At 39.4% G+C, this 18,327-nt stretch overlaps 1 protein-coding gene across 2 annotated transcripts in view; it reads left to right on the forward strand.

The window, feature by feature from the left end:
• Window positions 1–18,327, forward strand: part of SAAL1 (serum amyloid A like 1) — a 29,179-nt gene that overhangs the window by 3,661 nt on the left and 7,191 nt on the right. Inside the window, exons 3-9 of one of the 2 annotated variants that reach the window (XM_066364976.1) lie at window positions 343–426; window positions 4,853–4,932; window positions 6,492–6,551; window positions 6,686–6,801; window positions 7,244–7,424; window positions 9,773–9,855; window positions 9,943–10,131. In XM_066364976.1, coding sequence (XP_066221073.1) covers window positions 343–426; window positions 4,853–4,932; window positions 6,492–6,551; window positions 6,686–6,801; window positions 7,244–7,424; window positions 9,773–9,855; window positions 9,943–10,131 — 793 coding nt within the window. The remainder of the gene's footprint in view (window positions 1–342; window positions 427–4,852; window positions 4,933–6,491; window positions 6,552–6,685; window positions 6,802–7,243; window positions 7,425–9,772; window positions 9,856–9,942; window positions 10,132–18,327) is intronic. The other variant, XM_066364986.1, reaches the window with a different exon arrangement.

Below are 18,327 nucleotides of genomic sequence, written 5' to 3' on the forward strand. Positions count from 1 at the left end.
CGGAATTAAGAGTTTTACTTTTTCCTTATTCCCAGCTCCCAGCATGATAGCTGGCAATCAGGAAGTGTGTTTGGATAATTTAATTCCTGGTGGATAGAAAGATTATTAATGCTAATATTCACGGCGGAAAAAAGGGGAGAACTCCCTGGAATATCACAATTATTCTAGATTTATTTATGGAATTGTTCCATTGCCTTGGGACCAGAAATTGCCAAGATTTTCTAACATTACATTTATTTATTGATACAATTCCTAACTTTTTCTCTTTGTGCCTTACGGTTGCCTAAGTTATGGGTTTAAAGAGGAATATTCAACATCCAAAATAATTATTTTTATTTTTAGGATGTGGCTTTATTTCTCCAAGAATTTAATGCACCTGACATATTTATGGGAGTATTGGCCAAATCCAAATGTCCTCGATTAAGAGTAAGTATGTACATTTTTTTTTAATAAATAAATTTTTATTTTAATGGGGTGATATCAATAAATCAGGGTACATATATTCAAAGAAAACATGTCCAGGTTATCTTGTCATTCAGTTCTGTTGCATACCCATCACCCAAAGAGAGATTGTCCTCCGTCACCTTCTATCTAGTTTTCTTTGTACCCCTCCCAGTATGTACATTTTTATAGCTTTCTCCTTGGAGCAATAACAGCAGATAATGCTGGATAGTCTTTCATTTTTCTCACTTCAATTTTCCTAACTGGCTACAAATCAGTCTGAAAATGCTTATTGAACATTACCAGGCACTATGTAATATGCTATTTAAAATTATTAGTCCCAGAATTATAGGTTTGGGCTGGACCAGGGAGATTAATACTTTTAAGTGAGCATAACTGATGCTAGTTATAACACTAATATGTGGTAGAATAGGGAACAGTGAGTGCCTGAATCTCCCATTTCTGTTTATTGCTCTTTTTTATTCATAAAATCCTCCATTGCTGCCTGATCAGGCGGTGGTGCAGTGAATAGAGCATCAACCTGGGATGCAGAGGACCTAGATTTGAAACCCCAAGGTTGCTGGCTTGAGTGCAGGCTCACCAGCTTGAGCGCAGAGTCGCTGGCTTGAGGAAGGCGTGACTGGCTCGGCTGGAGCCCTCTGGTCAAGGCACATATGAGAAAACCATCAGTGAACAACTATACTGCAGTGAAGAATTGATGCTTCTCATCTCTCTCCCTTCTTGTCTGTCTCTACCTCTCTGTCTCTCTTTCTTGCTAAAAACAAAAACAACAAAACCGTCCATTGCTTAAAACTTTAATTCTAAACTCTGCCTTTTACTTAACACCGTCCGTAGTCTGAATCTAATTTATCTTTCTTACATAAAATCTACCCTCCAGATGGCCTTCTAATGTAGCAAGGCCTGTCTCCTTCTCATCTCATCAGCACCTATGATCATCACCATCTCTGAGCCTCCCTTTGTATACCTTCCATCCCTCTCAGTGCTCATCTCTACTATCCAAGGTGGTACTTTTCTTCCAGGCCTTCCAAATAAGTAAGCTCTCAGTGGCCATTGTTCATAATAAACTCCTCAAGTAATTATCTATGTTTCTTATTTATGCTTTATCTGTGTTCTGTGTAATAATTGTGCTTTAGTGCCATTTAGGTTGCTATGTGTTATGCATGTTGTAGATGACTAATAAGTATCTATTAAATAATTATAATTATGAATAGCTGCTATTAAATGAGTATTTAGTTTTATTACTCTGAGAGGTAAGTATTAATCTATACTTTATAAATAAATAAAAGAACGAGGTCTCAGCTTAAGAAATTTGTCTAAGGTTTTACAACTAGAAAAGAATAGAGCTGGAGTTTGAGCCTAGACTGTCTTTCAGTATAACCATTGTACTGTACTGTCTCTCTCTGAAGTTACGAAGTGGAGAATTCTATAGCATGTTTTTACAAATTGAATGTTGAATTAAATTTTATTTAGGCCTGACCAGGTGGTGGCGCAGTGGATAGAGCGTCGGACTAGGAGGACCCAGGTTCGAGACCCCGAGGTTGCCAGCTTGAGCGCGGGCTTATCTGGTTTGAGCAAAGCTCACCAGCTTGGACCCAAGGTCTCTGCTTTGAGCAAGGGGTTACTCAGTCTGCTGTAGCCCCACGGTCAAGGTACATATGAGAAAGCAATCAATGAACAACTAAGTTGTCGCAACGAAAAGCTAATGATTGATGCTTCTCATCTCTCTCCCTTCCTGTCTGTCTGTCTGTCCCTCTCTCTGATTCTCTCTGCCACAAAAAAAAAAAAAATTTTATTAGTACAGAGCTCCTTCTGAATCGGGACCTGATGAACCGCTAAACCACTTTTTCTTTGGGTCATTATATTAATATATTTGACAGTTATATGATTTTTCTAACTTAAATATATTGATTCATGATTAGTACTTAAAGAAAATAAACTTATGTCAGAAGTGGCAACTTTTAGGAATTAGTCGTATCATGCTGTATGTCTGTAAGCTCTGGCCTGTCTGTAGCAGTGATTCTTACCCTTGACTACACATTGGAATCACCCAGGACATGCATAGACTCTCAAACTTCAGCATGTCCCAGGATCACCCACTACTGGGCGCACCCCTAGAATTGCTGATCCAGTAGTTTTGGGGTAGGATTGAGGATTTCAAACATGTTCCCAAGTGATGTTAGTGCTCTGGGCCAGGACCCACATTGAGAAACCTTGCCATCGGGAACTTTTAAAAGTCCCGAGTCAGGCCATATCAGATCGGTTAAAACAGAGTCTCTACGTGGGAGGCTCCAGACAGCCTTTCGAGTCTCCCAGGTATTCATTCCAGTGAGCAGCCCAAGCCTGAGAAACTTGATCTTTGATTGGAAGTTCAGTTATTCCCTTTTTGTTTGTAAGGGAACTGTATACGTTTCCTTTCTGCCCCAACCTTCTGCTCACCTTTTATCAAAGCTTGATCACCCACATTTCATTTAAACTCAACTCCTGTAGCTTTGGTACCACCTACCCTCCTGGTCTATGACCTCTTCAGTCACTTCCCTGTCACTTTTATTGGATTTTTTTTTTCTTGATGCATGTTGAGTGTAGACTCCTAAGGTGTAGACCCACATTTCTTGTTTTTCAATACTAATTTATTTAGTGAGCTCATCTACTCTTTATACCATTCAGTTGCAAATCTGTACTCATGGGATCAAAGCTGTGGCCTCCCTTCTGATGTCTGGGCCATATCTCCAACAGTTTTCAGGCACTCGCTCTATACTTGCATGCTGCATTTTCCAAACTGAAATTCTGCATATCTTTTTTTTTTTTTTTTTTTTACTTAGACAGAGAGAGGGATAAACAGGGACAGACAGACAGGAACGGAGAGGTGAGAAGCATCAATCATTAGTTTTTCGTTGCGCATTGTGACACCTTAGTTGTTCGTTGATTGCTTTCTCATATGTGCCTTGACCGCGGGCCTTCAGCAGACCGAGTAACCCCTTGCTTGAGCCAGTGACCTTGGGTCCAAGCTGGTGAGCTTTGCTCAAACCAGATGAGCCCGCACTCAAGCTGGCGACCTCGGGGTCTCGAACCTGGGTTCTCGGCATTCCAGTCTGACGCTCTATCCACTGCGCCACCGCCTGGTCTGGCAAAATTCTGTATATCTTAACTCAGTGATTATCATACATATTTGATCATAAAAATCACATGGTGTGCTTGGTAAACACTAGCTTCCCAGGCCCTGCCCTGGAGATTCTGATTGAATAGTTCTGAGATGGGATTCAAAAATCTGTATATTTTTAACATGCTCTATAAGTAATTCCTGTGTTCTAGCAAGCTTGGAGACTCAACCCTAGCTGAACTCATGGTGTCTTTTCCTATGCTTTCTTTTCCAATTTTTCTGTCAATGGGACCAATACCTCCTACTAAAGAAATGAAGCAATTTGAAACCTAGGAGCCATGTTTAACTGCTTTCCCCCTTTACCCCCATCACATTGTTTTGCTTTCACCTGGAGTCTTTTTCAGCCAGCTTTATCCCATTCCTTGCCTGCCGTCACCACCCTCATCTTGCACCGTGACCACTGAGATACAGTGTGGTATAGTGGTCAGATGCCTGGGCCCTGGAGCTCTGCTGTTCTCCTAGTTGGGGACGTCGGGCAAATTGCTTAACTTCTCTGTGCTTTAGTTTCCTCATCTGAGAATGGGGATAATCATAGTACCTACTTCATAAATGATAAAAAATGATACATGGAAAGCGCTTAGAGTAGTGCCTGAGCATAGTAAGTGCAAAATAAATATTAAGGGTTACTACTAAGGTTATTAACTTCTTTTAAAGTTCCTTCACTATTGTGCACTATGCATTTTGCCGCCAGAGTGATCTTTATACAAGATCGTTGCAGTATGTTGTCCCCTCCATGAGGACCTTCATGGCCCCGCATAACCTCCTAAATTAAATCTAAACTCTTCATGGCATTTAGGGCCTTAATCCTGCTCCTTTTACCTGCTGTGTCTATCTCACGCTGGCTCTCGCTTGGTGCAGCAGCCAGGATGCTTTCTTTACTGACCATTTTATCAGCATGTACAGTATTCCCTTTTTGCCTTTCCTGGTACTTTGCCCCTCGTTTGAATGCCTTCCTTATTTGCATATCTAAATCCTTCCAATCATTTAAGACCCAGTTTATCCATAAGTTTCTTCTCCCGGGACTTGTGCCTGCCTTTGATCTTTCGTTTTCTCATGCCTTTCATCCCTTACCAGACACTGAGATTGTCAAGATGAGGGTGCAGGCAGTATCCTTCTATATGCTGTCTGCCGTTCTGTTTCCTATGGCTCAGTGAAAGTGTTTCTTCAAGTGTTTATTCCTGTATATGTCTTTCAGCACAGAGCCATTGTGACCTGTGAAATTTGATTTGACAGGAAATCTGTGTGGGAATTTTAGGTAATATGGCCTGTTTCCAGGAGATATGTGTGTCCATCAGCGGTAATAAAAATCTTGGGTAAGTTTTGTTATATAATAATTATATATTTTTTAAGAAATAGGTTTATATATATTTTATATCCCTGAGGAACTCCTGATACACAGGGGAGATAGGAAAAATATTATGAATGTAGTTCTTCCTTTGTTCTGATGCTCACTCTTCAGGAACTTCATTGTGTGTTGATGGTAGTTAGGAGCTTTCGTGTACGCATGGACGAGTCAAAATTTCAGTCCATAGCAAAGGGGCCTAAATTGTCAGTAGGTGGTAAAGCAGATAGGATAAGAACCAGTGAGGCAGAGCTTAGAGATGGAGCACCTGACTAGAGTCTAAAGCAGTTGCCCTGGGAACTCGGACTTAGACTGGGTGTGGGACCTGCCGAGAGAGTAGAAAATACAGAGTTGCCTCTGATTCAAAGGCTTTTGTACTTCTACTTGGAGCCTAGTTGTCTTCTCCATGCAGGAAAATTTGGGGCAAAGGGTTTTTTAATAGTGGAATTTCTGGTGGTTAAGAGATTTGAGAGCACCCTGGAATTGTATGCTAAATTTTGTGAGTGAATTTATATTCTAGGCAAAGGGTTTATGGTTGTTAATTAGAATCTCAAAGAAATTTGTGCCCACAATAGTTTAAGAAAACTGTCTTGGGTGGTTATTGTCAGTTGGTGCTGTAGGGTTTTATCACAGGATTCAAATAGTATAACAGGTGGTGGATTACCTCTTCTAGGTGTGGGGAGACTCAGAAATACTAGGTATTTACTCCTCAGTAATTTGTAACTATTCATGGAGTAAATGACTCAGGACTGTGTTTGGTCTCTATTGGTCCCTATAAAAAATCTGAGACCTGTTTTATAAATTCAATAAGTACTTATCTTAAAATTATTATGGAATAGTTTACATTGATGGGTTATGAATTTGTTCAACCACTTTGGAACAGTTGGGCATTACCTAGTCAAGTGGGAAGATAGGTATAAATCAGCAATGCCATTAGCATGTACATAGCAAGAGAAACCATGCACACATATATCAGGATACTCATACAGAAGGTACTGTAGGAGCATTGCTTGGAATAGCCCCAAATTGGAATCACCCTCGTGTCCATCAGTAGTAGGCTAGAAGAATACACTCTTATATTTGTACAGTGGGATGTTGTGCAGCAGAGAAAGAACAACAATTGCAGAAACAACATGGGTAGATCTTAAACACATGTCAAAAGAACTAAACAAAACAAATACATGGAATATAATTTATTTTCATTTAAAGTTCAAAACCAAAATAAATAATAAAACTATAGAGTTAAGTAAATAAATGATTGCTGGAAAGTCAGGGTAGTCATTTCTCCGTGGGAACAAATTGGGATTTGGAAGGGGCTCACGGGCTGTGAGATGCAGCACTGTCCTGTTTCTTGGAATTATTAGTGTTTGCTTTATAGTTAATCATTTAGTGTAGATCTATATTACTGGCTTTTACATATATATGCTTTACTTCACAATCAAAATGTTTAAAAAATTAAATGAGAACTCTACTTTGATCTTTAAAATGAGGGAATGGATGCATATTGGTTTAACTATTTTGTTTTTGTAGCCAGGTATTATTGCACTGTTTGTATGATTCAGACCCCCCTACTCTGCTGGAAACAAGCAGGTATGTTTTCCTCTTTTTATGAATTTTATGTACTCACCCAGAAGGGAGACTAGGAAAATAGAGTTAATTCTTTATTCTTGAATTTTCTTTACTGTTTTTGGAAGATAGATATCAAGCTCACATTTATCATGTAGGTTGCTGCTTACATGCCTTTCTCAGACAGAAGTGGCCAGTGTCTGGGTTGAAAGAATCCAGGAACATCCAGCTATTTATGATAGCATTTGCTTCATCATGTCAAGTTCAACAAATGGTAAGTCACCATGTAATCTAGAAAAAAAAATGTTTTGATTATATTTTATTGTTAGGAAACCAGGTAATTATTTGTGGATGTCACCTAAAGGCTAAGAGTAAGGTGAGAAAGTATTTCAAGATAAAAAATTTCTTGTATCATGTCAGTGGGTGCTAGATTTAGCAGTGTGATCACTTTGTAAGATTTATAAATGTCTAATTTCTGTATTGTACACCTAAAACTAATTATTGTATGTCAGCTGTAATTGAAAAAAAATTACTTTAAAAATTTAAATTTTCTTCTTAAACTCCCAAGCAAAGGAGGCAAACTTATTTCTCTTGGAATAAATAATGCCTTGGCAAGATTAGCTTTCTTGGAATAAATATATAGCTTTAGGAATTTTGATTAACATTACTACATTTAAAATTTTGTTTCTCATTTTAGTATGTTTTGTTCTCTGCAGTTGACCTGCTGGTGAAGGTGGGGGAGGTTGTGGACAAGCTCTTTGATTTGGATGAGAAGCTAATGTTGGAATGGATTAGAAATGGGGCTGTTCAGCCTCTAGACCAACCCCAGGAAGATTCTGAAGAGCAGCGAGTGTTTCGAATTGTGCCCTGTGTGCTTGAGGCTGCCAAGCAAGTACGGTAGGTGAGCTCTTTCGTACAAAATGTTCTGGGAAAATCCAGTTTCTAGAAGTATCCGTAGATATAAGTCATCTTAATTTCCTTTTGACCGGTTGAATAGCACACAGCTGATCGCGGTCAGGTTTGATTCACTACTAATATTTGTGGTGACAGAATATTTGGTCCGTGCAAGAATCATTGATGGTTACAAAGTACCTGTTCTAATATGACTTAGCTGTAGGCTATTGTTAGCATTAATTATCATTAGTGTCTTAAAATCTTGTGTAATTTTGTGTAACTTAAACCAAATAGATAGGATTTTCTTATGCTTTATTTTTCATTGAACATTTAACAACTTCAGCTAATGTCAGATATTTGTTTTCTTGCTTCTTGTGTGTGTGTGTGTGTGTGTGTGTGTGTGTGTGCGCGCGCGCGCGCGCGCTTGTGCTAAGTCTTGGATACGTGACTGACTTTTGGGCTCTGATATCTTAATAAAAGTGATTACTAGATTTTGTAGGTTATTGAAATTTTATTGTTAGTGACTAGAAAATTAATTTATGAATTGATTTGTGTAATGGTCAGTTGTGCATTCTTAGCGCTCAGTAACCCATATTAAAGCCCATTAATTTATGCCCTTTATACAAGTGAGGATTAACTTCATCATGTTTCCCCTAAACCTTCTTCAGTGTTCTCCATCTCAGTAAATGATAAAATCATTATCCCGTTTGGGTAACGGAAGGAATGTGGAAGCTGTTGTTGACTTCCCCATCCCACTCTTTCCCGTGGCCAGTCAGCCTCCACGCCTTGTTCCTGACTGTTTGTGGCTCCCATCCCGTCCGTGCCACCGTCAGGTTACTGACTCTCACCTGGATGACTGCAGCGTTCTTACCCGAGTTCCCTGCTTCAAGGCTTGCTCCTTCCAAGCCTAGACTAGAGCACACAGTGATCATCTCACTTTCAGGTTTCAGACTCTTTAATTGCCTATCTTAGGATAAGGTTTTTTAACCCTTTGAGTAGTGAGTTTTTCTCATGCTCACTGACCCCCGGGAGTGAGTTTTTTTTTCCAAAAATGAAATTAGTTCCAGTTCCAGTTTTATTGACTTAAAATCATGTTTGTTTGATAACCAATTTATGGAAACAAGAAGAACATACATTTGCCTTTTTTTAATGCTGCCTTACACATGTATGATCGTACTCTGGATGGTCAGGAGGCACGAGGATGTACATGAACATTCGTACTACTCAGAGGGTTAAAAACATGGTTTGCCCTGGCCAGATAGCTAGAGCTTCATCCTGAAGCACAGAGGTTGCTGGTTTGATCCCTGGTGGTCAGGGCACATACAGAAACAGGTCTATATTTCTTGTCTCTCTCTAAAATCAATACAAAATGTTAAATAAAATAAAGACATGACTTATATGATCCTGCACAGAGCTTCTCCATCCTTATTCTTTGTACTCTGAGTTTCAACCATAAGAAATTTCCCTCATTTCTTTAACGAAACTAAACTCTCAAGGCCTTTGCATACTATGTCTCCTGTACCTCAAACATTTCTTTCTGCATAAATAACATTTCTCTTAAGATACTTTTCCTGACTCTCCAAACTAAATGAAGTCTGCTCACTGTGTGTTCCTTTAATACCTTGGACATCTTCTAGCATTACGATCTTAACACTTTGTTATTAGCCCTTAATTATCGTTTTCTCGTTTAGATTATAAACCTAATGAAGGTAGGAACAATGTCTTATACATCTCTCTTTCCCCGGCCCCTAACATAGTATCTGAAAATAGTAGGTACTAAATATTTGAACCATCTTTTAATAGTTTAGTATTTTTTCTTACATGATTGTTTGATTGAAGAACTAAGATTGTGAGTTTCTGGGAATCCAGACTATTGAACACAAAAATTTTATTTAACATGGTTTTAGTATTCTGAACTAGGGAACTAAGATTATCCTGTGAAATTTTAAGAACTTCATTATTGTCAATGCTTGGTGCAGTGAATCATTCATTCTATGAAAGTCTGTCACTTTTTTTGTCCTGATAATTCAAGTAACCCAGAATGATAAAGTATCATCTAGCAGGTTTCTGCATTGTTGCTTTAATGGGATGAAGTAAAAAAGACTTTTTCTTTTCTTGTTTGTGTTGATTAGAATACAGAATACTTGTTTGTTTTTGACTGATTTCTCTGTTAGAGTGTAAGCTCTGGTGAGCAGAGAGACTTTGTCCTGTTCTCTTTTTTCTTAACACCTTGGGCAATGACTAGTACAGAGTGATGAGTATTTGCTGAATGAATGAATGAATGAATGAATGAATGCAGTCCTATAGCCAGTAAAGCTGTTGGTACAATGATTTTGGTTTTTTGTATTTAGTTCTGAAAATCTGGAAGGACTTGATGTTTACATGCATATCTTACAGCTGCTTACCACAGTGGATGATGGAATTCAAGCAATTGGTAAGTTGTTATATGAGGAAGCACTATATTTACTCATTTGATTGTTTTCTGTTTTTAAAATACTACTTCCTTTATCATTTTATTAAGTACAGTGTCCTGATACTGGAAAAGACACTTGGAATTTACTTTTTGACCTGGTCTGCCATGAATTCTGCCAGGCTGATGACCCACCCATCATACTTCAGGAACAGAAAACAGTGCTGGCCTCCGTGTTCTCAGTACTTTCTGCCATCTATGCCTCACAGGTTGAACAGGAGTATCTCAAGATAGAAAAAGGCAAGTATCATTTTGAGTTCACTGATTTAAATTCTAGTCTGTCACATTTTAAAGCCCAGCTTTGTGTTGTTCATTTTGTTTCTTTCTCCTATTTTTTATTTTTATTCTCCTGATTACATTTGCAGTAAAAAAAATGCGACATTTATGAAAAGAAAAAGAGTACTTGTATTCCTGCCATTTAGAGATACTTACTATACATTCACATGTATATATAGTTTTTTTAAATTTAATTTTATTTATTAATTTTAGAGAGTGGAGAAAGAGAGAAGAGAAAGGGGAAAGGAGTGGGAAGTGTCAACTCATAGTAGTTGCTTCTCATGTCAAAACTAGGCAGACCTGGGTTTTGAACCTGTGACTTCAGCATTCCAGGTTGATGCCCTGTCTACTGTGCTACCATATGTCAGGTTATATATAGTTTTAAGTCCTGCATTTTAGACAGCGTTTTTTTTTTTGTTTGTTTGTTTGTATTTTTAGAGAGAGGGGAAGAGGAAGGAGAGTGAAACATTGACCTGTTGTTCCACTCACTTAGGCATTCATTGGTTGTTTCTTTATGTGCTCTGACCAGGAATCAATCTCAGAACTTTGATGCATTGGGATGATGCTCTAATCATCCTACCTGGCCAGGATCCCTTAGGCAACTTTTTTTTCATTTAGAAATATAAAATGAGCCTGACCTGTGGTGGCACAGTGGATGAAGTGTCAACCTGGAATGCTGAGGTCGCTGCTTTGAAACCCTGGGCTTGCCCAGTCAGGGCATATACCAGAAGCAATAAGTTGATGCTTCCTACTCCTCACCAACCACCCTCCCTCCTGCCTTTCTCTCTGTGTCTCAAATCAATAAATAAAATCTTTAAAAAATATATTAAATGAATATTTTTTTATATAAAGTAATGGTCTTTCATAGAATGATTTTTATGACTACAATTAAATCCATTATCTATCTAGGATTCTGGTGTTACATGTGAGGTATGGGTTCAGCTTTTTTCCAGATGGCTAGCCAGTTACCTCAACATCATTTAGTGGAAGAACCAGTTTATTCACATTGACTTGAAATTTCTTGATTACTATGTTTTGAATATCCCTGTATATTTTATTCAGTTCCATTGCTATATTCATGTATAAGTGTTTTAATTTTTTTTTATTTTTTTTTTGTATTTTTCTGAAGCTAGAAAGGGGAGAGACAGTCAGACAGACTCCCGCATGTGCCCGACCAGGATCCACCCGGCACGCCCACCAGGGGGCGATGCTCCGCCCCTCCGGATATACGCTCTATTGCGACCAGAGCCATTTTAGCGCCTGGGGCAGAGGCCAAGGAGCCATCCCCAGCGCCCGGGCCATCTTTGCTCCAATGGAGCCTCGCTGCGGGAGGGGAAGAGAGAGACAGAGAGGAAGGAGAGGGGGAGGGGTGGAGAAGCAGATGGGTGCTTCTCCTGTGTGCCCTGGCCGGGAATCGAACCCAGGACTTCTGCACGCCAGGCCGACACTCTACCACTGAGCCAACCGGCCAGGGCCCAGTGTTTTAATTATTAAGGCTTTATGTTTTGATACCTAGAAGACTAGTTCCCCTTTATTCTACTTTTTCTGAGTTTTTTACTGTTATTTTTGTTTCTCACTGAATTAGATTGAGAGCTTCCAAAAATAAAACCCAAAAACTTTCCTGATATTTTTATTGGGATTATGTTAAATTTATAGAGTATCCAAGAACATGTGCTTTCCACTTGTTCCAGTCTTATTTTGTGTCCCTTGTTAATGTTTTGCGACTTTGTTCATACAGATCTTTCATATTTCTTATTATGTTTACTTCTAAATATTTTATCTTTTGGATTGCCATTGTCTATGATGCCCTTTTTCTTCCATTGATTATTGTTAGACTATATGAAAGCTGTTAATTTCTGTATATTTATTTTGCATCCAGTGATGTTACTGACATCTCTTGTTTGTAATAGTTGTTCCAGTGGAAGTCTTGGGCTTTATCTGATACTGCTTTGGGTGTAGGTCAGATAGGTTTTATCACTTTTGCCTCTGATTTCTTTCTCTTATCTTAATGGGTGTTCAGTGATAATGGTGGTGGAAAACACACTTACCTTCTCCCTGACTTTATTGGGAATGAGTCTAGTTTCAACATTAATCATGATACTGTTTTGGGCTTAAGATATTTATGTTTTGTCACTTAAGGAGATATTAACATATTACATTTAATTAAGATTTTTTTTAAAAAAGACATAAGTGTTGAATAATTTCAAGTGTCTTTTCTATGTTTATGGATAAGTTACCTCACTGAGAGGGTGACATTGGGTACAGACCTGAGGGAAATAATGAAATAAGTGATGTGAATACTTGGGGAGAAAAGCCTTCCAGACAGAGGGTGCAGCAGGGAAGAGGCCCTGAACAAGAAGTGTGCCTGTGTGCCTGTGTGTGAGGAAGGCAGTGAGGTCTTTGTGGCTGGGTGGGTTCACATGGGGAAGAAGGTAGTTCATGGGACCAGAGAGGAAACAGACTACAGTGTGGAGAACCCGATTTTACCTTTCACTCTGAATGAGGTAGGGACTTGTGAGGGTTTTAAGCAGGGGATAGATAGACATAAGCTGACTTTAATAGGCTTCCTCTGGCGGCTGTGTTGATAAGACATGTAGGGATGCAAGAATACACAAGGGAGACTAGTTTGGAGGCTGCTGTGACCTTGAGACAAGAGATGAAATAACTTGGGTTAAGGTGGTAACAGTGGTGGTGGTGGGAAAAAATAGATTCTGATCATTTTTAGGCAGTGCCAGCAGGATTTGCTGACAAGACAAGAGGGTAGGAAGAAAAAAATCAAGATATGTCTGACATTTTTGTCCGAGAGAGTTGCCATTTACTGAAATAGGAAAGACTTATTTTAAGCATAGTAAGTTTGAGGTGTCTGCTAGATGTCCAGGTGGAGGGTTGAGTAGGCAGTTTATGAATATAGAGCTGAGGCCTTCTGTAACCTTGGTTACTTCTTTTGACTTGATTATGAAATGAGAGGGAAGTTATTATCTCTAACTGCTACTAACATGTTTGTCTTTTTTCTCTTTGTCATTTGTAGTTTGCTTAGTGAGTGATGTGATATTATATGGAATATAGACATTATAAATTGCCTGCCTTGTCCTTTTTAATGCTTTTTTTTTTGGTCTTGGATCATGTTATATCAGCTATAAAGATCGAACCCTTGTTTTCCTTTTGTTTGCATTTGCTACTGTTCTCTTTGCCTATCTTTTTTTTTTTTTTTTTTTTTTTGTATTTCTCCGAAGCTGGAAACGGTGTTTGCATTTGCTACTGTTCTCTTTGCCTATCTTTTTTTTTTTTTTTTTTTGTATTTCTCCGAAGCTGGAAACGGGGAGGCAGTCAGACAGACTCCCACATGCGCCTGACCGGGATCCACTCGGCATGCCCACCGGGGGGCAGTGCTCTGCCCATCTTGGGGCATCGCTCTGCCGCAATCAGAGCCATTCTAGTGCCTGAGGCAGAGGCCACAGAGCCATCCTCAGCACCCGGGCAAACTTTGCTCCAGTGGAGCCTTGGCTGCGGGAGGGGAAGAGAGAGACAGAGAGGAAGGAGAGGGGGAGGGGTGGAGAAGCAGATGGGTGCTTCTCCTGTGTGCCCTGGCTGGGAATCGAACCCGGGACTCCTGCACGCCAGGCCGACGCTCTACCACTAAGCCAACCAGCCAGGGCCTCTTTGCCTATTTTTTATTTAACCTTTCTAAAGACTTTGTTTTACGTGTGTTGATTTCTTTTTAATAGAATAAATAAACTCATATAGATGTATTATTATTGTAGTTATGTTTGATCTGAATGCTGTCATATTTTCCATTATGTATATTACATTTAAATGTCTTGGCATATGATTTATTTGCTTTGTTTTTGTGTGTAGTTCTAACATTTTGGAAGGTTTGTATTTTTGGTCTAGTAGTTATCTTTATAATTATAACAGATTCCCCTCTTTTTAAAATTCTTAAAATCTAGTTACTTTAAAAGATGTGTTTTTATTGACTATTTCTTTTTAATTTTTCTTGGTGCTTTTAAATTACAGATTTAAATTGGGGAGGATTGATGTTTCTGAATTACCATTTTCGATGCCTGTTTTGTTTCTTTATATTGTGTTTCTTCTTCTAGGATTATAATTTTATTTATGTGGGATCTCCTTTCCTGACCTCATAGATATTCATTAAAAAAACCAGCCAAACTTTCTTTTCATTCCTTTTACCTCCCTGACCTCCATATCCATCCTTGTGCTTCCACAGCACCTGTTCTCCGTGCTGCTGCCAGTTTTGCCCTCCTTTCTCTGGTGGCTTTGAGTTCTTTTAACTTTGAGGTCTACCATCTCAGGTTTCCTGTCCTGTGGTCTTTGATTTCTCAGTCTGAGCTCCTGCGTTGTACTTGGTTATGTGCTGTCTTAAATATCATTGCTACATGCCTGACTGATGGTGGTGCAGTGGGTAGAGCATCGACCCGGGACACTGAGGTTCCAGGTTCAAAAGCTCAAGGTCACCGGCTTGAGCGCGGACTCATTGGGCTTGAGCGTGGTCTCATCTGGCTTGAGCATGGGCTTGTCAGCTTGAGTGGCAGGTCCCCAGCTTAAATGTGGGATCATCATCATGATACCATGGTCGCTGGCTTGAGCCCAACGTCTCTGGCTTGAGCAAGGGGTACTAGCTCAGCTGGAGCCCTTATGAGAAGCAATGAATGAACAACTAAAGTGACACAACTATGAGTTGATGCTTCTCTCTTTCTGACTCTCTCGCTAAAAAAAATAATCATGGCTGTATATCTCAACATTCATAAGCTTCATGTCAACATTTTTAGGTGAGTATTTTTTTCGTTTTTGTTTTTCCTGGTTTTCTTCTTAGTATATTTCTGTTGCTCTTATTCTCATTCTTTTTGTTTACTTATCTTTGAATGAACTGAGTTTTTCTTGGACTAGCTTTCTGCAGGAAGTTCATGTAGGGGAGGAGCTACGGCTGTGTTCCAGGTTAACAGCAGTTGGTGTGTGAACCTTCTAGCTCTTTTTTTTCCAGGTGGGAAGTAGCTACAGTAAAGTTTCATTCTTCCCTTGCCATTTGCATCCTGCAACATAGCTTGTCTGTGGAATTACTCCTTGACCCCTATTCCTCAGCTCCTCAGGATCCCAGGGAAAACCAGTTGCCATCTTGCACATACCATATACTCTGTTCCTGCTTGCAAACAAGGGATTCTGGATTTACACTTCAGAGTATGTGCGTCATCTTAGAGAAGTGGACTTTCCTGGCTCTTTCTGAGATCTGCAGCCTCATTCTCCTTTCTTTCCTTCCTGCACCCTGCTTGATCTACACTGCATTTTACACTGTTGTCAGCTACCTTGTGTTTGGGGTTCAGCTGGCTCCTACTATTATCCAAGTTTTTGTTACCCATTCTTTTTGTTTCTTTGTGGTGATTTCTGAATGGAGCAGAAGGGAACTGTTGATTTTGAGCCCATTGGTGGTCCTAACCTTCTTGTATATATGCGTTTTATGTTAAATATCATACAGAGTTTTTATACTAGGAACACATCTTTCTCGATGTTATTGGACAAGATGTTCTTTATTTTTTTTATATATTTTTAAAAATTCATTTATAGAAAGGAGAGAGAGGGAGAGAAGGGGGCAGGAGCAGGAAGCATCAACTCCCACATGTACCTTGACCAGGCAAGCCCAGGGTTTCGAAGCAGCGACCTCAGCATTCCAGGTCGACACTTTATCCTCTGTATCACTACAGATGAGGCATGGACAAGGTGTTCTTTATCGTCCCCCCTTCTCCCCAGAACTTCATGTATGCTTTTTTATGATTGGATGAGAAAGTGTGAAGATACTCCTTTAACTTTAAGCCATTTATGAACACCCATTTCCTCATCCTGTCATAGGCCTTGAATAGGGGCTTTGCCGAGTTATGACTGGGGGTGAGAAAGAGAGAAGAGAGGCTGTATAGTGTAAGTGATTGAGGAGGGAAATCATGGAGTGAAGAATCAGGTGTTAGAGTCAAGAGTTGGTGATGACACAAGTACAAGAGTGGGTGTGACTCCAAGGGGACTGTGATGAAGCAGCCAGGCGGGAGGTGCTCTGGAGAGGGACTTTGAGTTGAGAGATAAAGGATAAGATTTTCCTGGTTGCTAACTTTTTAAAAATGTTATTTTCATGCACTATAAAAGACCTAACTTTGGAAATGAAGTTGGATTTAAAAAAGAAATCAATATACTTGATTCAGTGCAATAGCAAACTTTTTTCCTGTTTTGTAATTATTAAGCAGAAATCCAAGTTAAAAATCACTGATTGATGCAGAGTTGAGACATATTTTAGCATAGTCATGCTATAACATGTATTTAGAGGCTGAGCTTAATTTAATTTTATGTTCATTTTTTTTATTACAGGATAATTAAAATGATGGTTCTGCTTTTAAGAAATTATACTAATCCTGGACAGTTTGCTCAGTGAATAGAGTGTCAGCCTGGCATTCAGAAGTCCTGGGTTCATTCCCAGTCAGGGCACACAGGAGAAGCAACCATCTGCTTTTCTTCCTGTCTCTATCCCCCATCTCTCTCTCCTCCCCTCTTGCAGCCAGTGGTTCAAATGGTTCAAGCATCGGCCTGGGCACTTAGGATCACTTGGTTGGTTGGACCATTGGCCCCAGATGGCAGTTGCTAGTGGATCCCAGTTGGAGGCACATGTGGGGTCTCTCTATTCTCCCCTCCTCTCACTTAAATATAAAAAGAAAGAATAGTAAAATTATAGTCTTTTTTTTTTTTTTAACTGAGAGGAGGGGAGATAGTGATACAGACTCCTGTATGCACCCTGATTGGGATCCATTCAGCAACCCCTGTCTGGGGCTATGCTTGAATCAATGGAGCTATTTTTTAGTGCCTGAGGTTAACACTCCCATCAACCAAGCCATGCTCAGCACCCTGATGCTTGAACCAATTGAACCCTGGCTGCGGGAGGGAAAGAGGGATAGAAGAGGCAGAGAGAGAAGCAGATGATCATTTCTTCTGTGTGCCTTGACGGGGTTGAACTGAAGATATCCACACACTGGGCTGATGTTCTATCCACTGAGCAGACGGGCCAGGGTATATTTTTTAACTTAATAAAAACATGACATTTTAAAGTTTTGTTTAAGAGTTTTATAAAAGTTTGTTTGAAATTCAAATTTTTTTCTTACTATGGCCTCCAAGGCCCTACTTGATAGGATTCTTGCCCACCTTTCTAAACTCATCTTGTGCCCTCCTTGTCACTCAGCTTAAGTCACACTGTTCTTTTTGTTCTTCAGACCTTACATGACATGTCCTGCTTGGGGCTTTTACACTTGTTCCCTCTTTCTGAAATGTTTCCCTGGCCTTGATTCTTATTCTTTAGTTCTCAACTCAGTCACCTCTTCAGATAGTCTCCTTTGTCAGCTACTTTATTATATTCCCCTTTAATTTTCTTAATGGAATTTACCAAAATCTGAAATGACCTGCTTTATTCATTTGCTTATTTGAGAGTATAAAAACATCTCTTGAAGGCTGAGGTCTTGGTCTGCCGGGGTCCAGCCCCGGGGGGAAGGATCCAGGGGTCCCACAGGAAGAGACAGCGTCGGCACGAATCGAGTGAGAGAGCCGAATTCTTTTCTTTCTCTTTATTCTCCAGTTAGCATTTACTGCCAGGCATCTCTGCCAAATGCTGGTCTAGCTTTCTTTTTATGCACACACACTAAGTTACAATCACATGGTATTCAGAATACATTGATCAATCATTGTTTTTGTATCACTATGCTTACATCTATAAATCAGGTGGTAAGTCATTCAAAGTACAGTTATACAATCACTTGAACAGCAATAACAATGTTGGTACAGACTTCTAAAAAGTCAGTACTGAATAACAACTCTACCTTACCTATGATGCTATTGTCTAATCAAATTTTATTTATTACTATATTCATACACTAGTTAAGTTCTAACTTTACTTTTCTCAGAGTGTTCCACCACCTGCAGGTCAGGTATGCAAGAAGAATGGAAAGTTTCTTTACTCTACTACATGAAAAGGCTAAGGAGGAAAAGTGATGAATTAAGTGAAGGCTGAAAGGTGCTCTGTGTATAGTTACTGTTTCCTACCTATTCATAAGTCACAATCTATTCTTTCTAACATGATTAATAAAAAGAAGTTCTCCTACCAACTTAACCCTTTATGAGGGA

Source organism: Saccopteryx leptura, chromosome 1 (genome assembly GCF_036850995.1).
Source record: "Saccopteryx leptura isolate mSacLep1 chromosome 1, mSacLep1_pri_phased_curated, whole genome shotgun sequence".
Taxonomy (NCBI): domain Eukaryota; kingdom Metazoa; phylum Chordata; class Mammalia; order Chiroptera; family Emballonuridae; genus Saccopteryx; species Saccopteryx leptura.